The 24,712-nt window shown below is 32.1% G+C and overlaps 2 protein-coding genes across 2 annotated transcripts; one reads left to right on the top strand and one right to left on the bottom strand.

Moving 5' to 3' along the window:
- The first annotated feature begins 6,156 nt into the window (after positions 1–6,156).
- LOC139856820 (uncharacterized) lies at positions 6,157–7,245 on the top strand. Its single transcript, XM_071845527.1, has 2 exons — positions 6,157–6,852; positions 6,920–7,245. The coding sequence occupies exon 1, from the start codon at positions 6,179–6,181 to the stop codon at positions 6,848–6,850; it is 672 nt and encodes a 223-aa protein (XP_071701628.1). The 5' UTR covers positions 6,157–6,178; the 3' UTR covers positions 6,851–6,852; positions 6,920–7,245.
- A 200-nt stretch (positions 7,246–7,445) lies between these two features.
- LOC139858151 (THO complex subunit 3) lies at positions 7,446–9,893 on the bottom strand. The gene is made up of 11 exons (XM_071847003.1): positions 9,797–9,893; positions 9,596–9,691; positions 9,147–9,276; positions 8,968–9,059; positions 8,784–8,852; positions 8,615–8,672; positions 8,422–8,521; positions 8,205–8,291; positions 8,021–8,099; positions 7,801–7,933; positions 7,446–7,712 (listed from the first exon to the last, which is right to left on the bottom strand). Exons 1-11 carry the CDS (start codon positions 9,857–9,859, stop codon positions 7,678–7,680), a joined length of 942 nt encoding a protein of 313 aa, XP_071703104.1. The 5' UTR covers positions 9,860–9,893; the 3' UTR covers positions 7,446–7,677.
- Between the last annotated feature and the right edge of the window lie 14,819 nt (positions 9,894–24,712).

Genomic DNA, 24,712 nt, shown 5'->3' with positions numbered 1-24,712 from the left:
TTATAAATGTTTTGAAGAAATGTTGGAAATTGAAGCATGAGTTAGTATAATATAATGACGTCAGGCCAATGTGATTATATTACAGTAAGTCATGCTAAATTTTTAATGGAAGATGATGATTCATAGACTTTATAATCATCATTTGTCATGTTACACGACTCTTACATTCTACTTAATCTCTGAACATATCAAGAACATATATTCTTGATAGTTCTATCCTCAGTAATTCTGGTAATTTACCAAATCAAATCGTGATATTACGCTTAGAACATTAGGTTCATTCGAAACTTCATACCTACAAATTCTGGACCATTACTCGCTTAACTTAGAGTCGAGAGCAGAATAAAAAGGTAAAGAGCTCCGACATATAAGGGAAAATACAAAGCCCGATAACAACACGGAAATTACAAATCGTGTATATCAATGCGTATAGCAACATAAAGATACGGGAGAATTAAAAATACTATAACCCCAAGAGCATAGTAGAAGTAAACAGATTCCTCTGGTGGTAAAAGAAAAAGAAGCATGACTGCATATATGGTCAATATAATAACAAGTATCAATACGGGATTGAGCATATTAACAAATCTTTTGGAAGTATGAGTCTAGGAAGAAAGTATAGAAGTGGTGAAGATAATGAAACGGAAGAAGCTAATTTATAGCAAAATTTCCAAACACAGCAATCGAGGCAATTCACCGCATTTAATCAAAGAAATCCCAAAATTCCGTAAATACCGGAGAATCAAATCTTATAGATTACGAAGATTTCCATTAATCCCTTGAATTTCGGAAATCAATCGTGACTACGTCAAAAGTTAAGGCGAACATTTAATTTACTCAATCACTCTTTTACGATAGCTTCGTTTATACTCTTCCTATAATCGAATCGTTTTATCCATATTATTCAATAGTGATAAAACTTTATTCTTCAACTTATATTCATCATTACAATATTCTTGTTGTAAACAATGATGATCTCTATCAAACTTCATGACTATAATTTTCATGAACTACTCTCTGTTTTGTCTACCCTAATATTGTGGCATAACTACTCAAGGTTTTAAATGAGCTCGATATTATTCATAACACATTTTATATATCCAATTTACTGAAATGACTTGTATAACATCATCATTTTGAATGATCTCCGCATTAATAATAAAATGCACTTCGTAGAAGAACTTGTAGAAATTATGGTTTGTATGATTTTAATTCTCGAAACAGAACAATATTCTATCCGTTGGAATTCACGCAAGGCCCCGAGCATACCTGGAAACGTAAAAACCAAATAAAATGTAGATATCCTCGTCTATGTACGAACAACGCCGATTGATGGCAACAACTAAATTTCGGGACGAAATTTCTTTTAACGGGTAGGTACTATAACAACCCTCATATTTCCATACTTGAATTGACTAATTTGCCTATAGGATTGTTATCCATACGTAATATATAATTAAATTCGACGTTGATCAAATATTTATTTTTAGTCGACACTTTTTGTTAACTAAAGTTTACACTAATTATATAAAATAACTTTAGTTAATATTAATATTAATGCGTATTATATTTAAAACTATATGAAACATAATTATTAATTAAATGATAAGTTATTTTAATCATTATATATATATATATATATATATATATATATATATATATATATATATATATATATATATATATATATATATATATATATATATATATATTTAGCTTATAAAAAAAGAGATTTTTTTATAAATTAAATAATGAGCCCATGAATTTTGACTAAATATTTTCAAAAATAAAAACTTATTAAAAACATTTTTAACATGTTTTTATTTTTTGTCAAAATTGGCACCTTTATTTTATTCATATTTTTTCTTTTCACCAACCATTTTTTTCCTATAAATACCCACTTCCATTTCATAAAAATTTGTATCAAATCTTTGGAAAAACTCTCTCACAAACTTGGGAAAGTACTTGAGGTATTTTCTATATTTTTTATCAAATTGCTTTTATTTTTTTGTATATTCTTTAAAAATTCGAATTTAATATATATAAATTATTTTTACATGTTATAATTAGTATTATAAGTATTATGATGTATAAAAATAATTTTGATAATTTATGGAATATTATTTATAATTAAATACGAATTATGTAGTAATTAAACATAAAAGCAATATAAAATTCGTAATAAAATATTAAACGGTAATAAAAATAATTATAATTTTTTTTTGAGATTATTATACTTTTATAAACATGCGAAAATTATAAAAATTAAATAAATGGGACGATTAGTATTTAAAAAAAATTTACTTTTGCATTATTCTAAACCGAGAGAAATAATAAAGAAAATACAAAATAAATACAAACGTGTATTAAATATTTTTATAAAATTTTTATATGATTAGTAGCATCACTAGATACTTTAAAAAAAATATAAAAATTAATTTTAAATTATTTTTCCTATTTATTTAATTATAGGCCGATTACAATGGTTAAATAATTAGAAAACATTAAATAAATAATATTTTGATATAAAATTTGATTTAATAATTTTTATAATATTTTTACATAATATAGAACCTGTAAAAAATATAAAATTATTTATTTAGGTCGATTTAATATTTATTACCTAATTAAATTTGATAACCGAGTATATATATAAAGAAAAGTGGAAAATAAATACAAAAACTTGATAAAATTATTTTTATAAAATATCCTACTGAATTGTATAATTAACTAAGTTTATAAAAATTATAAATATAATATTTAATGAATTAATATTCGAATTAACATATATTAGTATGATTTTCGATTAACATAAGTATATTACATATACTAAATTAATATTATTATTATAACTTACGGTTAATAACTAAGTATACTATATAATAAAGTATAATGCTTATAATGTAAGTTAATAACAATACATTATTAATAAACACTTATTTTATAACTATACTAATTTAATAATAATAACTTATAGTATATAATATAAGATAATCGAATTATTAATACGATAACAATAAACTTATTAATATCATATTATTAATACATAAACATGTCGTATTTTTATACTCACATAATGGGTGAAGGTTATGATTAAAAGATAACGTATGACTTATACGAACTCACCGATATTTACGGTAAAGTGGATGATGTCTAGGTTGCCATAATGGGAATAAGGTTTTGGATTAAACGAAAGGTTGTAGACTTATAGTCCAACTGAAAGTTCCTGACCCCCGGTTACATCTGGTCATCCCGACTTACTTAATAGCAACGAAGTTTGGACGAAGTTGTACAACGTCTTAATGTGGAGGATTATAACCCAAACGTTCTAAAACTATAAACCTGCTTTAAATGGAAACTTTTCAAAAGTAGAAACTCTTACTATAAATTGTCACTATTAATATAATCCTTATATTAATAAACATACTTTTTGTTTGTTAGAACATAACTGACTAAACGTTATATCTCTAGGTTGAGATCTCCGTTACTTACTTCCGTCATTTCTTTTCTTTGTGGATTATCTTCAACTGCTATTTAAGGTGAACTTCATAGCCCCACTTTTTACTGTTTCATAACTGTTTTACAACTTTTGGGGTGAGACACATGCTTGCTTTATAACTGTTTTACGCTTAGACACAAGTACTAAATTGTTAACTATGCTGTCATACTTTGATTCATGCTAAATCCCTACCGTAATATCGTTAATTGCTACGTTTAAATGCAAACTTAATTATTGTGAGTAGGCCTATTGAGAGTAACGTCTCTAACCATTCGACCGTTGGTCTTTGATTACATAATAATGATTCCACGACACTGACAGTACAAGGTGTCATAGGGTAAACTTGTTTAGTAGCGATATTACAAAATGCAGCAACACTTTTCGATTGATATTTCTATATCAATCAACTTTAAACTAAATCTTGTGGTCTAAAACTTTTGATATTATTTATAAACCTGTGAATTTCACTCAACCTTTTTGGTTGACACTTTAAGCATATTTTGTCTCAGGTGATGATTGAGCTAGCTGTTTGCAACTTTGTGATGATAGATTTGATGCTTGCATGGAGTCCACATCGCATATTATATTTTAGTTCATAAACATTTATTTTACGTTTTAATAATAATGTAAACATGTATTACTGCTTCCGCTGTTTTATTAACAAAGGTTTTATTTAAAAAGTCTCATATAGAGTCGTTCTCGTTTATACAACTGTGTTATGATATGATTGGTCACAATTACCCCTGGTCCATTTTGGGGGGTGTGACAAGTATGGTTTTATTCCGTAGATAGGTGTCATTTATATTTTATGAAGGAATTAATCCTTCACAACAATAGAGTATTCATATTTATGTTCATATCTGTTAAAAATTTTATTATATTCAATTTATAAATTTAAATTAAATTAATATTCAATTTTTTGTATTTAAATAAAATCAGATATAAGAATAATGAATTCATCATATCTGTAAAACTTTTATTGAATTAACAATAAATTTATATTCAACTTTTTATTTTTAATCCTGTTTGATTTGTTTTATTCTTCATCTATTTGTTTAGGTTTGCATTAAAAACTTGTTTAGATCATCCGTTTCTATTAAATTAAATCAAGTATTTCCTTTTTTTTTAACGTCGATTTTTGCGTCGAACCTGGTAGACGGTACCCGGAAACACATTCATACAGAAAGTGTCCGGGTAGAGGCCGTGAACAGATCCGGTAAAACCTCCCAGCCAGACTTATTTTAATGAGACATCTTCTCTCACGAAGAGATTTAAATTAATGACATCAACTCAGGCATCTCACGTAATGTGGGGGTGAACTTGGGAATTAATTGTGTATGCAAAGATTCGAAACCGCATCTCCCATGTGAGAAGAATGCGTCAATCCACTACACCACAACTAGTTACTCAAATATTTCTTTAACAACAATTATATACCTATATCTAAAAGGTAAAGTGAAAATAAATAGTACTATTCATTTTTTCGCTTTTCGAAAATTAACTCCTTAACTTTCATTATATACCTATATCTAAAAGGTAAAGTGAAAATGAACAGTACTGTTCATTTTTCCGCTTTTCGCAAACTTAACCCCTTAACTTTCATTAAAATACAAAGCGAACCCCTCACTTTATACGTATATTTTTTCTCAAATTTCACAAGCTTAACCCCTTAACTTTTATTAAAATACAAAACGAACCCCCACTTTACTAACTTTTTTTTTTTACTAATATTCAATTTTCACAAACTTAACCCCCTAACTTTTATTAAAATACAAATCGAACCCCCACTTTATACGTAAAGTTTTTTCAAACTTCACAAACTTAACCCACTAACTTTTATTAAAATACAAATCGAACCCCCACTTTACTAACTTTTTTTTTTTAAATAAAACCCGAACACTAAAAGAAGCAAGTTTCACAAAATGAACAACCCTTCAATGTTATGTCGAAAAAAATTCTTTTTTACAAAATAGATCAAGACTTTTTTTTTAACTCGCATTCAAAACGGAGCCCCCAGCGCGAAGCGAGAGCTCCACAACTAGTTGTAACTATACATCAACAACAACAACAACAATACACAATCTCACATATGCGAGTTATGGGGATGTGAGATGTAGAAAATCTTTCCTTTACCCTAAAATAGAAGAGACATCGTTTCTCTAACTACTAGTCGAGGAAAAAAAATTCTCCACCCACATTAATAATTTTCTTCAAAAAAACTCTGTAATTTTATTGGAGATTTGAAGTATAAAACACAAACCCAAAATTGTGACTCCAATCCCAAAAGATACAGAGAATTAGACGGCCAAAATTCCTAATTAAATTCTAGTAACTTTAAAAACCGGAACATACGCCTTTATTAAAACAATCTAACCGTTGGGGGACCGCCATTAAAAGAAAAACGAAAGCAGAAAAAAAATGACCGTTAGAATATCAGGCGTTACAATAATCACTGCACTTTAAATATCTCACACAAATCCAATGCAAAATCACTCAAATCTCATCTGCAAATCCATCAAATCTCATACAATTCCCATTTTACATTTTATTTTCATCCTTTAATTTTAATTCAATTCTATATCTATACTAATCCAACAATTCTCATACTACTTACTTTTTTATTAGTCCTTTCACTTTCTTGAATTTTGTTTTCAATTTTTGTTTAGCTTAAATCCATCAATGGCAGAATCGAACGATACCCATCATCATGTTGTTGAGATCCCTGTTTCTGGAGATCATCAAAAGCAAATAATTTTAACAATCGAAGCCATTCAAGACCATCCATTAATGGAAATATCAGAATCTCCTGGTCACCTTCTTCTTCTAAAACTCTGGCAAAGAGAAGAAGATCTGTTCGGTCGAAAAATTGCTAAAAAAGAGCTACACATTGACTCTCTCAGAACTGAAATATTCCAGCTTTGTTTATTTTTCTTTTTATTTCATGGCCTTTTCTTCACCATTTTATTTACTCAAAACATCATTAATAATGATAAAGATAATGATAATTTAACATGTAAAAAATGGTGGGTCCCGATGATTGTGAATTTATCGACTTGTTGTATGATGATTTTTTTGGTTCAGGTGAAACTTTGCAGGTATTGGAAACTGAATGGACAGATGCAGAGGGAAAGGAACGATAGTCGAGCTTTAACGAGATGCGTTCAGGAGCTGAGGATGAAAGGCGTGAGTTTTGATTTGTCGAAAGAGCCGGGAAACGGGAAGAGAATGAAGAGTTCGAGCGTTGAGATTAAATGGAAACCAGTTAGTTGGTGTTGTCAGTATTTGGTTACTATTTGTCTTGTTGGTGCCATGGGTTTAGCTGTTCCTGTTTGCAGATTCATGATTTGTTGAAGGTATTGAAAATTGCCCATTTTTATATGTTTGATTTGTAGAATGTGTTTGCTGATTTGGGTTTTTTAGGTGATCTGAAACTTGACTTTTGAGAAGTTGTTTCGTCGTATGTGTACGTCAAAGGGGATGAAGCATATTGGTCCGGTTAGCCCGTGTTGAGAACCTGGTTTGTCGAAGTTATTAAACGTCATTGTGACTTTCGAACCGTTTATAAATGGTTGATGTACTAGAGATCTAAATTCGGGTTTGATGAAGAGCAACGTTGTTTAACACAGCTTGTGTTATCATTTTTTAACAAAGTGATAAGTAATATCTACTTTGTTATGTTATCTTTTATTATCAAATAAATCAAGATTAATATGAAATGTAACAAAGTGAGATTTATTTTACATGAAACGAGCAGGAAGATAAGATTAATGTATCCAAAATAGTTCATTTTTTTGTTTGTTAGGGATATAATATTTTCAGCAACAAAGTTCACAAAACATTTAGTTGCAATCCAAGGAGTTACATTTAGACTCGTTTACCTTTAACTGGGCTAAAAGTCATGCAAATCTAATGGTGCCTACAACCAAGTAACATTTGTATAAATTCAACAATTGTTTAAACCAATCCCTTTAAATTCAACAAGGTGTACATTGCAAATAATCAGTAGAACACAGAATTATGCATTAAACAGTATCCAATTCATGTTTACTTTCAAGAACCAGATACACCCCTAGATGAAAGAAATTCCTTGGTTTACAAAGTTAGATAAAAAGATGATACAAAAGGCAATCTTTAAAAGTACACAAGGGTAGCATTTCAGCCCTTCATATATCCAGAAGTTAAGCGCTCTCAAAGCCAAATATCCGAAAAACACCTGTACATAAACATAAACAGAAAATGATAAATAAATAAATAGTGATGAAATCATGTGAAACATTAAGCAACTCGAACGTGTTTATTACCTTCATCAGCCTGATACTTATTTTTGTCATCACCAGCATATGCAAGCAAGTTGTACTTTGGATTCCACTCTACACTATTCATGGCTGCTCGACATGGGATTTGGTGAACAGACCGTCCACTTTGTACATTCGACTGTTAATACATTTACATAATTAATTATAAATAAAGAGAAGAGCGTGCAAATAATAACTAGAGACACCAAAGTTATAAGAAACATACTATGTCAATGAACAAGTCTTCGCTAGCAGAAGCAATATATTCACCCGTGTGATTAAAACTTATCGTCCTCACAGGCCATCTGAGAACAAATAATCTCAACATATATCTATCTAACACTAACACATGATGATAATTTACATCATTTTGATATCTAATTACACAAACATGGTATTGAACAACTCACTCAAGCTTTGTGAATGTACGCACGCACAGCATTTCTGAAATATCCCAAAGACTGACCAAGGAATCAGCACTTCCAACCGCAAAATATCTGACACATTAACGAAATGTGATATCTTCTCAAATTAACGTCTTTTTACAGCATATGACCAAATTTTAATCTTGAGCACTAAATAGTAGTATGATAAAAATAAAATACAAATGAGATGAGTTGAACGCACCTTCCTAAAGGGTCAATTGCAATGCAATAACAACCAGCAGTATGAGCTGTCAAGGTGTCAACTGCTCTTAGAGATGGGTATGCCAGTACTTCAACAGTGCCTGAACAAATAGATCAAGAACAAATATATTAATATTATACATGAAAGTTTATTAATATGACCCTATTAGATATTCTTATACACTTATTCTTACCATTTCCAGTAGTCAAGAAAAACATATCCCCAGTCACGTTCCATGCAATCTCATTTACCTGACAAACAAAAAGCAATGAGGGTATCAACTATAACTTAACTTCTTTATGAAGCTGATAAGGTTTAAAAAGAGCATATATAAATATTATTCAGAATTAATATAATTTTACCTCATAGTTGAATTTACGCTTATGTATGGGCTTGAATTTTCGAACATCTAGTATTGTCAGTTCATCATCCTGTAACATATATTAGAATTAGAATTAACAAGTTGCCACAGCCAATAACTTCCTAAACGTATCAGGAATTCAACACTTGTAGATTCAAGTAATTATGAAGGGAAGCTGAACGTACCCTGTTTCCAACAGCTACATGAGTCCCATCTGGTTTATATGTAATATTAATATTCTCCCCACTAAGTTCTGCTTGCTGTGAACATTTTCCACCTAAGGTATCAACACGTACGCATAACAGTTACTCAAAAAGTTCCTTCAAAATATCATCACCAGAAAAAAAAAACTAGCATCACTTACTGCGAACATCCCATAACCGAACGGTCTTGTCACCTGATGCAGTAGCAATCAAATCAGCATGTTTAGGATCCCAACATAACTGATCAACACTATCAGTATGCCCCTTTAGCTCAAGATCTTTAACCTTACTCTGAAACAACAATCCACATAAAATAGTTTATAAACAATGTGTATATTATTAAAGGTTAAAGCGTTTTCTAATGTCTAACATCACCCAAAAACCTAGACTATGTAACTTCCAATTGCTACTACTGTATGTATCTGGTGACTTAATTTTTATTTAAGTGGCAGCAACTTAAGTCAAGAGTTCATATGCATACAATAACAAATTATAAATATCCAGTAAATGTTCTGGTAAAGTAAGATGCATTATAAACACTAAACCCTTTTAACTACACATTTCATTAGGTAATTTGAACAAACAGGTGGTGTGCATCAAGACTACTCACATGACCATGGGGTTCAATGTGCCATACACGAGCTGTTTGATCTACAGAACCTGAACCAAGCTTCGTCCCAACGCAATTCCAGGCTACTGAATGTACCTGTTTGATTCATTCGCCAGGAAAAAAATAATAAAACATAAAGTAAAGTTAGGGTTTATAATAGGATGAATAAATTAGGGGTTTATTGAAACGGTGAAATTAAACCTTTTTCTTGTGGCCTTGGTATTCTCTGCTGTGGAGGTTTTTGAAAGCAATGGTTTCTGCCATTTCTCTTCCTCGCTCAGTTGCACTCGAGACCGGTTGTTAATCGAAAAGAAGAAAAAAAAAAAAAAAAAGTTATTTATGAATGTATCAAAGTTAATAGGCCTAAATGTGATTTTTCAAACTCGGGTGAATTTGTAAATTTGGTCTTTTTTATCATATATACAATTATTATTAAAGTAAAAAAATACTTAATTTTTTTTTTTTTTTTTTTTTTTGCAAAAATATTAATATGTATATATATAATAGAACCGAGGTTCTGGTGAAGCAACGAGGAGGAGATCATAACGATTTGTAGTGAGAGTACTTAGTCATAGACGACCAAAACTCAAATACAAACACTCTGTTCGTTTTAAACAATCTGAACGACTACTACAAAACGAGTACAATAAGGAATTACAATTGAAATGTAAATCACACAAAAGCCACCAACCCTAAGCTTAAAACACATACACATAAATCCGACCCCGCATCTTCACTCATCAGAACCGCCAATCTAAACCATTCGCCGGGCAACTCAAGAACACCTAACCCGAAGCCTAATTACTGAAGTCAACAAAGTCAACAACGCCGGTAACAACATCAAGCCCGCAAAAGACCCGACGACGAGAAAAATGGAATGAATGAACTGTAATGACCCGGAAAATTTCGACTAATTTTAAACCAAACTCTCGATACGATTTAATATTTCTAACACGATAAGCAAAGTCTGTTAGGTCGAGTCTAAAAAATTTTGAACTGATTCGTGTATTCAATTGATCTTCGACCATTCCTGACGATTCACGAACTTGTACTTGTAAATAAATATGTATATATGTATATATATATATATATATATATATATATATATATATATATATATATATATATATATATATATATATATATATATATATATATATATATATATATATATATATATATATATATAATGTATAAGTATCAAATATTCAAATAATGTTATCATATAATGAATGATATAATTACATAATTAATAAATTGTACTATTATTATATTAAATGTAGTTACAAGTTAAAATATAATTGTTATACTAATATTATTATTACTTTCGTTATTAATATAAAAATCAGTATTAGTTATTTTATTATGTTCAATATATAATATATAAAATTTAACACATGTAATTTGTTATATCATTATTATTACTAAAAATTATCATTTTCATTCTAAAATTTTACTATCATTATTTCTATTACTTTTAATCATTATACTTATTATTATTAGTATTATTTGGATATTATTAATATTATTATTATTAATATACCTAATTGTTTGTTAATACAAATTATATAAAGTATTGAAATATAAATACATATATATATATATATATATATATATATATATATATATATATATATATATATATATATATATATATATATATATATGATAATGCTAAAAACGAACATATATTTCATAGCATTATTCCTCAAAAAAGACAAGCTTTTAGTTGCAATTGTTCTATTTACAAGTGATATTCGTTTAAATAATAAAAGGTGAAGACAAAAGACAGATTCGACGAATTGAAGACGCAAACGACCAAAAAGCTCAAAAGTACAAAATACAATCAAAGAGGTTCCAATTATTGATAAGAAACGTCTCGAAATTACAAGAGTACAAGATTCAAAACGCAAAGTACAAGATATTAAATTATACGCAAGGACGTTCGAAAATCCGGAACCGGGACATGAGTCAACTCTCAACGCTCGACGCAACGGACTAAAAATTACAAGTCAACTATGCACATAAATATAATATAATATTTAAATAATTCTTATAATTATTTAATATATTATATTATTTATAAAACCGTCGGCAGAAGAAAACAACCAAATATGAGCCTCCCCAGCTGGCCATGCGATCGCATGGCCTGGAAGGCATAAATCCATGCGATCGCATGAGCCCCAGTTCCAGCCCACATGCCTATAAAAATCGAGCTTTGGTGCACCACAAATCCATCTATCTTTCTCTTTTCTCCATTCATACGATATATTTATATTTATAATTTATATTTTAATTTTAATTTTAATTATAATTCTAATAATAAGGGTATGTTAGCGAATATTGTAAGGGTGTAAGTCGAAATTCTGTCCGTGTAACGCTACGCTATTTTTAATCATTGTAAGTTATGTTCAACCTTTTTACATTAATGTCTCGTAGCTAAGTTATTATTATGCTTATTTAATCCGAAGTAATCATGATGTTGGGCTAATTACTAAAATTGGGTAATTGGGCTTTGTATCATAATTGGGGTTTGGACAAAAGAACGACACTTGTGGAAATTAGACTATGGGCTATTAATGGGCTTTATATTTGTTTAACTAAATGATAGTTTGTTAATGTTAATATAAAGATTTACAATTGGGCGTCCCTATAAATTACCATATACACTCAATCGGACACGATGGGCGGGGTATTTATATGTACGAATAATCGTTCATTTAACCGGACACGGGAATGGATTAATAGCCACTAGAATAATTAAAACAGGGGTGAAATTATGTACAAGGACACTTGGTATAATTGATAACAAAATATTAAAATCTTGGGTTACACTCAGTCGACATCCTGGTGTAATTATTAAACAAAGTATTAAAATCTTGTTACAGTTTAAGTCCCCAATTAGTTGGAATATTTAACTTCGGGTATAAGGATAATTTGACGAGGACACTCGCACTTTATATTTATGACTGATGGACTGTTATGGACAAAAACCAGACGGACATATTAAATAATCCAGGACAAAGGACAATTAACCCATGGGCATAAAACTAAAATCAACACGTCAAATATCATGATTACGGAAGTTTAAATAAGCATAATTCTTTTATTTCATATTTAATTTCCTTTATTTTATATTTAATTGCACTTCTAATTATCGCATTTTTATTGTTATTGTATTTAATTGCACTTTTAATTATCGTACTTTTTAATTATCGCAAGTTTATTTTATCGCACTTTTATTATTCGCAATTTCATTATCGTTATTTACTTTATGCTTTAATTTAAGTCTTGTATTTATTTTTAATATTTTATATTTGGTTTTAACTGCGACTAAAGTTTTAAAATCGACAAACCGGTCATTAAACGGTAAAAACCCCCCATTTATAATAATAATATTACTTATATATATATATATATTTGTATTTTTATAAAAGTAAACTAATATAGCGTTAAGCTTTGTTTAAAAAGATTCCCTGTGGAACGAACCGGACTTACTAAAAACTACACTACTGTACGATTAGGTACACTGTCTATAAGTGTTGTAGCAAGGTTTAAGTATATCCATTCTATAAATAAATAAATATCTTGTGTAAAATTGTATCGTATTTAATAGTATTTTCTGTAAAAATATAAGCTATTTTATATACTACTCTGCTAAAACATCAATATATATATAATATATGAAATTTAACACATGTAATTTGTTATATCATTATTATTACTAAAAATTATCATTTTCATTCTAAAATTATTACTATCATTATTTCTATTACTTTTAATCATTATACTTATTATTATTAGTATTATTTGGATATTATTAATATTATTATTATTAATATACCTAATTGTTTGTTAATACAAATTATATAAAGTATTGAAATATAAATACAGATATAAATATACAGATATATAAAAACATATATATATATATATATATATATATATATATATATATATATATATATATATATATATATATATATATATATAATATATATATATATATGCTGATATATACAGATACATTATATGAATCAGTATTATTGTATTAATAATATAATTATTAATTTAAATTAATTAAGTAAGGGTTACAAGATCACCTTCAATTACAGAATCAAAATCTGTTTCATATCTACATCAAACTGTATACAATTTTTGTTTTATGTCTGCAATCAGTACAGATTGATTCCAATTTACCACACTAACAAACAAACTTAGTACAAATCAAAATCAATATGTATATTCTTCTTCTGCTACCTGAAACGAATATTATCTGTGTGATTGATATAACCTGTTGACAAGCAATTCAGTGAGCTGTAAAGAGTATATAGTCAATGGCTTCTATATCACTTTGTAAATAATATATACGTATACATAGAGATTATAGAGGATCAGCAGTTTAGTTTATTTCACGTCATGGTCAATCTTTATTCCTTCTGCAATACATTGAGAAAAATCAAACAGACAGATACAAAATTTGTTAGATATTGATCAGATAAAGGCATCGAATTCTGTTTCATATCACTATCAGAATTCATATTTTTCTTCTCCATTCCCTGCTCACAAAATTCATTCTGTCGACTCCAATTCACTACAAAACAACTTCAATTGATTCCAATCTGTTAACCATCGTGATCAAGCTTTATATTATTTTCTCTGATCGAATTAATCATGTACTTCTTGTCTGATTCTTGTTACACCTCCAAATCCCTTCACAATGCAAACAAAATTGATCACTATAATTGTAAGATCATGTTTTCACAGAAGGTTGGGACGCCGTCCAGATTGTGGGACGCGTCCCAGTGTGAAGGACTGGAGCCAGCTGTCTTGTTTTTAGATATTTAAATGGGTATTTTGGTAATTTCACATAGGGGCCGAATTTAAAGCCCTAGATCAGTTTTTGGAGCATCATTTACTCCATCTACAACCACCACACCTCTTCCACTTGAATTCTAGAGAGAGAGAGTGATTCTTGTGTGAGAAAGCTCAAATCGAAGAGGAATAAGCTTGTCTCGGGTTAAAGCTCGAGTATTAAAGTTGTTCATCTCCTCACTAGCTACATTTTTATTGTAGTGGTAAGTCTTAACCTTGATTTCCTTGTTTTAATTGTTTAAAGGGTTAGGGTTTGGGTTATAGATGAGCATAAAACCCATTTGCTAGTGATTTGGGAGTTTTTGGGTAAGTTTGGGTCATGAGGACCCAAGGATGACTAACCTAGGGTTTTGGAAATGTTAAATGGACTTATGAGTCATAATTGGTTAGCTAATTACTAGCACACCTAGTTATTAAGTAAATGGGTGTTATGTGGGTTTGTGGATGACCCGAAATGGGTGTGTTGACCTTAAAATGGTCAAATGGGTAATAATTGACCTTAAACAGATGGTTTTGGAGTAAATGGAGGGTCTAATGCATTAAGTCATTAAATGCACATTAGTGAATGGTTGGTGTTTAGCCCAACTAATTCGTGTGTTGATTAAGTACTTATTGTAATAGGTACTTTGCTTTGAAGCTTGCGGAAGTGTAAAATCGTCACCGAATTGTTAAGGTGAGTGGAATAAGTATACATGTATGTATATAATGTATTTATTTGTAGGGATGGATATGTGTTGTCCTAGTTAGTGATATATGTTGTTGTACACTAACGGTTTCTAAGAACGAATATGTGTTGTCCGAGTTAGTGATATATGTTGTTGCACACTAACGACTTTTAAAAACGGATATGTATTGTCCTATTTAGTGATATATGTCGTTGTACACTAACGGTTTTATGAACGGATATGTGTTGTCGTTCCGCCAAGGGTTAGTGATGTATGTTGTTGTACGCTAACGGTTGTTATGAACACCGATGGGAAATTCGAGTACCATTTCCTTGTACGATTGGTTAACCATGGTTGTATGTTGTGGTGTAGCATATTATATTGCTCGTGAGATGTGCTATTGTTATGCTAGTTCGTTGACGGAGGGTAGTAGCGTTATACTTGTGATTGGTATGCTAATTAAATTGTTAGCTTGTATGCGGTAATGGGTAAGCGATTGCAAGTAAATAGATTATATATGTGTATGTATAATTATTGCATTCACTAAGCTTTAGCTTACCCTCTCGTTGTTTATCTTTTTAGGCTCGGGCTTGGTTAAAGGCAAAGGTATTCAATTGGATTAGTGGTCTCCCACTTGTTTTGATAGGGGATGCTTTTGAGCTTAAGTTTGACCGAGATTGGGTAGTTTAACCCCAAACACCGTGCTCTAGGTGTCGTTTGGAACTTAAACTCTTAAGGTCGAAACTTGTATTTTGAACGAAACTTGTAAAATGGGCTTTTGTGGGCCTGGTGATGTAAAACTTGTTTTGATGATGGAAATCTCTTAGTTTTACTTATTATGACTTGTAGTAAAAGGATTTTCGTTTAAAAGTGTCGGGAAGCGGGATTTCCGCTTGTGTAAATTGGAACCCGAGATCAGAACCTGGCAGTTCATTGGGACGCCGTCCCAAAAGGTTGGACGTCGTCCAAGCTTTCGTTACTGGACGCCGTCCAGATGTACTGTCCCAGTTTTTTTTTTTTTAGGGTGTTTTTGGATTAAAGAAGTCGGGTTGTTACAAGTGGTATCAGAGCCTGGTCTAAGGGATTTAGGCGACTTGAGATAGGTGTCTAGACTTAGACTTGAATTGTGTATGCGCGTTATGCGGGACTTGTAGGAGACGAGTCGGACCGGGGATTGGTTAGTGCCTAGGTTTAGGCGAGCTAACTATGCGCTAATTGTTTTGTGTTGTGTTTATGCAATCATCAAGCGAGATGGACGTTGTACTAGCGAGTTAATGCGACGTGCTCGCGTAACAATGATTAGCTGCCATTGTTAAGGGTCCAAATCGTGTCAAACAAGTGATGTACGATGATTGTTGAGCAAGATGGGACGGTGAGGTGAATATGTATAGGTGTCATGTCTTTTCATTCGTTGTTTAACCTATTTCCGTTTTATAGAATGAAGATGAGAAATGGACACGACACCAATGACGGAAGTACGAGTGAGGACGTTGAGTTCACGGCCAACGTTGAGTCCATCTTTAAACGTCAAAAAGCGGAGTTTCTCGAAGCCGTTAAGAAGATGTTTCTAGATACGATCGATGAGCAACTAGTTAATGTGGTTAGGGGACAAGTTAAGCTTGTTCTACAGGAGGATAATGTGGGGAGACGGAACTTCTTTTATAAGAATTTTAAGGACTCTCAACCTCTCACCTTCGATGGTGAACGGGACCCACTTAAGAGTGCCCGTTGGATCTCCGATATCGAGGGGGCTTTTTGCACATGTGAATGCCCTCTCGATAAAAAGACGAGGTATGGTTGTAGCATGTTAAGAGGTGATGCTAAATTGTGGTGGGACGCGAAGATCCAACTTTATGGCGAAGAACAATGCATGGAATTCACTTGGGATGAATTCAAGAAGGAGTTTTTCGACGAATACCGAACTTCGGCCGATCTTACTAGACTCAAGGACGAGTTGCGTTCCTTGAGGCAAGGGTCGATGGATTTGAACACTCTCAAATCCATTTTCTTATCAAAGACCCAATTTTTCCCGGAGTATGTCGGGAATGATAAAATGTTGAAAGAAGATTTTTACCGAATCTTGAATGATGACTATCAAGAAAAGATTAGTGTAAGTGTGGTAAAAAGCTTTGATGAATTGTTCAACATGGCAAAGGGTTTTGAGGCGCTCATTTTGAGAAAGAGTGGCTTTACTTTCGGTAAAAGAAAGTTTGAGGGTTCGAGTCATTCGAACTTTTCAAACAAGAATAGCAAGAAGGGCTCCGAAAGTGTTGGTAGTGTGAAGAGGGGAAACTCCGGTGGTCACGTGGTCACTTGCTACAATTGTGGGCACAAAGGTCACATCTCTCGTGATTGCCCGAAATTATCATCTACAACCATGCTCACTTGTTATAATTGTGGTAAAGAAGGGCACAAGAGGCCGGAATGTCCCGATTTGAATAATGACCATGTAAAGAAGTTAGAGAAGGCGGCGGGTACAGCTAGGAGGCGCAATTACTTAATGAACAATGATGAGGCCAAGCAATCCAATGAAGTCGTCTCAGGTACTTTCATGGTTAACTCTAATCCGGCACGAATACTTTTTGATAGTGGTGCTAATTTGTCCTTTGTGTCGCCTCGATTTGTGCCTAAGTTAAATAAACCACTAGCTAAGTTAAGTCATCCGGTAGAAGTCGAAATAACAGACGGTAAAATGGTGCTAGGGGTTGATGTTTGTAAAAATTGTAATGTTGTGTTTGGTACCGAAACTTTTGAAATCGATCTCATTCCGGTGACTTTGGGTGATTTTGATATCGTTGTTGGTATGGATTGGCTCGATCATAATAGAGCCGATATTGCATGCCATGAAAAATCAATTAGTGTGAAAACTCCAAGTGGGGTAGAGTTAATTATTCATGGCGATAAGCGAAGGAGACTTGTGCCGATATGTTCTTTTGCACGGGCACGTCGTTTCCTTGTTAGTGGTGGCATGGCTTTTCTTGCCCATGTTGTTGATACTAGTGATGAGCCACCACCCATTAGTGAAATTCCGGTGGTAAATGAATTTGAAGACGTTTTTTCGGATGAGTTACCGGGTGTTCCAGCGAAAAGACAAGTTGAATTTCGCATTGAGTTGGTTCCGGGGGCTACCCCCATTGCTAAAACTCCTTATCGTTTAGCACCGACGGAAATGCAAGAATTGTTAAATCAAACCCAAGAGTTACTTGAAAAGGGTTTTATCCGACCGAGTGCTTCGCCATGGGGCGCTCCGGTTTTATTCGTGAAGAAGAAGGATGGTAGTATGCGGATGTGCATCGATTATCGGGAGTTGAATAAAGTGACGATCAAGAATCGTTATCCATTGCCCCGGATTGACGATTTGTTTGATCAACTCCAGGGTGCAACGTATTTCTCTAAGATTGACCTACGGTCCGACTATCACCAAATGCGGGTCCGTGAGGAAGATATTGAGAAAACGGCTTTTCGAACTCGTTACGGGCATTTTGAATTCGTAGTAATGCCTTTTGGTCTTACGAATGCACCGGCGGCATTCATGGATCTTATGAACCGAGTGTGCCAACCTATGTTGGACAAGTCGGTAATTGTGTTCATTGACGACATACTTGTCTATTCGAAAAGTATGAAGGAACATGAACATCATTTGCGGGGTGTGTTAAAGACGTTGCGGAAGGAGAAGTTGTATGCTAAATTCTCCAAATGTGAATTTTGGCTAAGGGAAGTTCAATTCCTTGGCCACATTGTGAACAAAGATGGAATTCAAGTAGATCCGGGGAAGATTGAGACGGTGAAGAGTTGGGGACGGCCGACTACGCCTACGGAAATTCGATGATTTCTCGGATTGGCCGGTTATTATCGTCGGTTTATCCAAGACTTTTCTAAGATCGCTTCCCCATTGACGAAATTGACGAGAAAGAACGCGAGGTTTAATTGGGAGAACGAGCAAGAAATTGCTTTTCAATTATTGAAAGAGAAGTTATGTCAAGCTCTGATGTTAGTGTTACCGGAAGGGGTAGAAGACATGACGGTTTATTGTGATGCGTCTTTAAATGGTCTCGGGTGTGTTCTAATGCAAAGGGGTAAAGTCATCGCTTATACCTCTCGACAATTAAAGGAACACGAAACGAGATATCCGACTCATGATCTTGAGTTGGCGGCGGTTGTTCATGCGTTGAAAATTTGGCGCCATTACTTGTATGGTGTCAAGTGTACGATTTATTCGGATCACAAGAGCTTAAAACACCTTTTTGATCAAAGATATTTGAACTATCGTCAACGTAGATGGATGGATGTGGTGAAAGACTATGATTGTGAAATACTTTATCATTCGGGTAAGGCGAATGTGGTGGCGGATGCGTTAAGTCGGAAGAGTCAACATCCGGCGATACGAGTAGGATCGTTACGCATGATTATTACTAACAATTTTCTTGTAAAGTTTGGCGAGACTCAAATTGAAGCTTTTGTTAACAATAAGCATGTGGAACGAATCGTGGGACAAACGGAGTCTATTACCCTAGGTCCGCATGGTTTCTTATCCTTTCAAGGACGAGTGTGGGTGCCTAAAATGGGTGATTATCGACGAGTGCTACTTGATGAAGCACATAGGTCAAAGTATTCCATTCACCGGGCGCGACGAAAATGTATCTTGATTTGAGGAAAGAGTATTGGTGGCCGGGCATGAAACGTGATGTTGTTAAATATGTTGAACAATGCGTCACGTGTTTGCAAGTTAAAGCCGAACACCAAAAGCCGTATGGTACGTTACAACCTTTAGAAATCTCGAAATGGAAATGGGAGCACATTACCATGGATTTCATCACCAAGTTACCAATGACGGCGAGAACCCAATTTGACTCGATTTGGGTAATAGTTGATCGATTAACGAAAAGTGCCTTGTTTCTTCCCATTCGGGAAGCGATATCATCGGAGGCTTTGTCTAAGTTATTTATCAAGGAGGTGATATCGAGACACGGGGTTCCTATATCTATTATTTCGGATCGAGATACCCGTTTCACATCTCGGTTTTGGGAGAAGTTTCATGAAGATATGGGTACGCAATTGAAATTGAGCACGGCGTATCATCCTCAAACGGACAGCGTATCATTATAATTATTATTATTAGTATTATTTGGATATTATTAATATTATTATTATTAATATACCTAATTGTTTGTTAATACAAATTATATAAAGTATTGAAATATAAATACAGATATAAATATACAGATATATAAAAATAAATAAATATATATATATATATATATATATATATATATATATATATATATATATATATATATATATATATATATATATATATATATATACATACATACTGATATATACAGATACATTATATGAATCAGTATTATTGTATTAATAATATAATTATTAATTTAAATTAATTAAGTAAGGATTACAATATCACCTTCAATTACAGAATCAAAATCTGTTTCATATGTACATCAAACTGTATACAATTTTTGTTTTCTGTCTGCAATCCGTACAGATTGATTCCAATTTACCACGCTAACAAACAAACTTAGTACAAATCAAAATCAATATGTATATTCTTCTTCTGCTACCTGAATCGAATATTATCTGTGTGATTGATATAACCTGTTGACAAGCAATTCAGTGAGCTGTAAAGAGTATATAGTCAATGGCTTCTATATCACTCTGTAAATAATATATACATATACATAGAGATTATAGAGGATCACCAGTTTAGTTTGTTTCACGTCATGGTCAATCTTTATTCCTTCTACAATGCATTGAGAAAAATCAAACAGACAGATACAAAATTTGTTAGATATTGATCAGATAAAGGCATCGAATTCTGTTTCATATCACTATCAGAATTCATATTTTTCTTCTCCATTCCCTGCTCATGAAATTCATTCTGTCGACTCCAATTCACTACAAAACAACTTCAATTGATTCCAATCTGTTAACCATCGTGATCAAGCTTTATATTATTTTCTCTGATTGAATTAATCATGTACTTCCTGTCTGATTCTTGTTACACGTCCAAATCCCTTCACAATGCAAACAAAATTGATCACTATAATTGTAAGATCCTGTTTTCACAGAAGGTTGGGACGCCGTCCAGATTATGGGACGCCGTCCCAGTGTGAAGGACTGGACGCCGTCCAGACTATTTGGACGCTGTCCAAATGGTCTGGCGGGCCAGCTGTCTTGTTTTTAGATATTTAAATGGGTATTTTGGTAATTTCACATGGGAGCCGAATTTAAAGCCCTAGATCAGTTTTTGGAGCATCATTTACTCCATCTACAACCACCACACCTCTTCCACTTGAATTCTAGAGAGAGAGTGATTCTTGTGTGAGAAAGCTCAAATCGAAGAGGAATAAGCTTGTTTCGGGTTAGAGCTCGAGTATTAAAGTTGTTCATCTCCTCACTAGCTACATTTTTATTGTAGTGGTAAGTCTTAACCTTGATTTCCTTGTTTTAATTGTTTAAAGGGTTAGGGTTTGGGTTATAGATGAGCATAAAATCCATTTGCTAGTGATTTGGGAGTTTTTGGGTAAGTTTGGGTCATGAGGACCCAAGGATGACTAACCTAGGGTTTTGGAAATGTTAAATGGACTTATGAGTCATAATTGATTAGCTAATTACTAGCACACCTAGTTATTAAGTAAATGGGTGTTATGTGGGTTTGTGGATTGTAGTGACCTGAACTTTTCCATGTTTATATATATTAATTGAGATTGATATTTACATGATTAAGTGTTTCCAACATGTTAAGAAATCAAACTTGTTAAGACTTGATTAATTGAAATATGTTTCATATAGACAATTGACCACCCAAGTTGACCGGTGATTCACGAACGTTAAAACTTGTAAAAACTATATGATGACATATATATGGATATATATATAGTTAACATGATACTATGATAAGTAAATATATCATTAAGTATATTAACAATGAACTACATATGTAAAAACAAGACTACTAACTTAATGATTTTTAAACGAGACATATATGTAACGATTATCGTTGTAAAGACATTTAATGTATATATATCATATTAAGAGATATTCATACATGATAATATCATGATAATATAATAATTTAAAATCTCATTTGATATTATAAACATTGGGTTAACAACATTTAACAAGATCGTTAACCTAAAGGTTTCAAAACAACACTTACATGTAACGACTAACGATGACTTAACGACTCAGTTAAAATGTATATACATGTAGTGTTTTAATATGTATTTATACACTTTTGAAAGACTTCAATACACTTATCAAAATACTTCTACTTAACAAAAATGCTTACAATTACATCCTCGTTCAGTTTCATCAACAATTCTACTCGTATGCACCCGTATTCGTACTCGTACAATACACAGCTTTTAGATGTATGTACTATTGGTATATACACTCCAATGATCAGCTCTTAGCAGCCCATGTGAGTCACCTAACACATGTGGGAACCATCATTTGGCAACTAGCATGAAATATCTCATAAAATTACAAAAATATGAGTAATCATTCATGACTTATTTATATGAAAACAAAATTACATATCCTTTATATCTAATCCATATACCAACGACCAAAAACACCTACAAACACTTTCATTCTTCAATTTTCTTCATCTAATTGATCTCTCTCAAGTTCTATCTTCAAGTTCTAAGTGATCTTCATAAATTCCAAAAGTTCTAGTTTCATAAAATCAAGAATACTTTCAAGTTTGCTAGCTCACTTCCAATCTTGTAAGGTGATCATCCAACCTCAAGAAATCTTTGTTTCTTACAGTAGGTTATCATTCTAATACAAGGTAATAATCATATTCAAACTTTGGTTCAATTTCTATAACTATAACAATCTTATTTCAAGTGATGATCTTACTTGAACTTGTTTTCGTGTCATGATTCTGCTTCAAGAACTTCGAGCCATCCAAGGATCCATTGAAGCTAGATCCATTTTTCTCTTTTCCAGTAGGTTTATCCAAGGAACTTAAGGTAGTAATGATATTCATAACATCATTCGATTCATACATATAAAGCTATCTTATTCGAAGGTTTAAACTTGTAATCACTAGAACATAGTTTAGTTAATTCTAAACTTGTTCGCAAACAAAAGTTAATCCTTCTAACTTGACTTTTAAAATAAACTAAACACATGTTCTATATCTATATGATATGCTAACTTAATGATTTAAAACCTGGAAACACGAAAAACACCGTAAAACCAGATTTACGCCGTCGTAGTAACACCGCGGGCTGTTTTGGGTTAGTTAATTAAAAACTATGATAAACTTTGATTTAAAAGTTGTTATTCTGAGAAAATTATTTTTATTATGAACATGAAACTATATCCAAAAATTATGGTTAAACTCAAAGTGGAAGTATGTTTTCTAAAATGGTCATCTAGACGTCGTTCTTTCGACTGAAATGACTACCTTTACAAAAACGACTTGTAACTTATTTTTCTGACTATAAACCTATACTTTTTCTGTTTAGATTCATAAAATAGAATTCAATATGAAACCATAGAAATTTGATTCACTCAAAACGGATTTAAAATGAAGAAGTTATGGGTAAAACAAGATTGGATAATTTTTCTCATTTTAGCTACGTGAAAATTGGTAACAAATTTATTCCACCCATAACTTAATCAACTTGTATTGTATATTATGTAATCTTGAGATACCATAGACACGTATACAATATTTCGACCTATCATGTCGACACATCTATATATATTTCGGAACAACCATAGACACTCTATATGTGAATGTTGGAGTTAGCTATACAGGGTTGAGGTTGATTCCAAAATATATATAGTTTGAGTTGTGATCAATACTGAGATACGTATACACTGGGTCGTGGATTGATTCAAGATAATATTTATCGATTTATTTCTGTACATCTAACTGTGGACAACTAGTTGTAGGTTATTAACGAGGACAGCTGACTTAATAAACTTAAAACATCAAAATATATTAAAAGTGTTGTAAATATATTTTGAACATACATTGATATACATGTATATATTGTTATAGGTTCGTGAATCAACCAGTGGCCAAGTCTTACTTCCCGACGAAGTAAAAATCTGTGAAAGTGAGTTATAGTCCCACTTTTAAAATCTAATATTTTTGGGATGAGAATACATGCAGGTTTTATAAATGATTTACAAAATAGACACAAGTACGTGAAACTACATTCTATGGTTGAATTATCGAAATCGAATATGCCCCTTTTTATTAAGTCTGGTAATCTAAGAATTAGGGAACAGACACCCTAATTGACGCGAATCCTAAAGATAGATCTATTGGGCCTAACAAACCCCATCCAAAGTACCGGATGCTTTAGTACTTCGAAATTTATATCATATCCGAAGGGTGTCCCGGAATGATGGGGATATTCTTATATATGCATCTTGTTAATGTCGGTTACCAGGTGTTCACCATATGAATGATTTTTATCTCTATGTATGGGATGTGTATTGAAATATGAAATCTTGTGGTCTATTATTATGATTTGATATATATAGGTTAAACCTATAACTCACCAACATTTTTGTTGACGTTTTAAGC

Source organism: Rutidosis leptorrhynchoides, chromosome 7 (assembly GCF_046630445.1).
Source record: "Rutidosis leptorrhynchoides isolate AG116_Rl617_1_P2 chromosome 7, CSIRO_AGI_Rlap_v1, whole genome shotgun sequence".
Lineage (NCBI taxonomy): Eukaryota > Viridiplantae > Streptophyta > Magnoliopsida > Asterales > Asteraceae > Rutidosis > Rutidosis leptorrhynchoides.
The sequence above is the reverse complement of the archived record's forward strand: the minus strand, read 5'-3'. Positions and strand labels throughout refer to the sequence as shown.

Bases quoted from the DNA above. Each gene is read 5' to 3' on its own strand.
- LOC139856820 (XM_071845527.1), top strand. From the start codon at position 6,179: ATGGCAGAATCGAACGATACCCATCATCATGTTGTTGAGATCCCTGTT.
- LOC139858151 (XM_071847003.1), bottom strand. From the start codon at position 9,859: ATGGCAGAAACCATTGCTTTCAAAAACCTCCACAGCAGAGAATACCAA. The intron at 8,853-8,967 runs GTACGTTCAGCT...TATATGTTACAG, and splicing joins ATGTAGCTGTTGGAAACAGG to GATGATGAACTGACAATACT. The intron at 7,713-7,800 runs GTAATAAACACG...GTTTATGTACAG, and splicing joins TAAGTATCAGGCTGATGAAG to GTGTTTTTCGGATATTTGGC.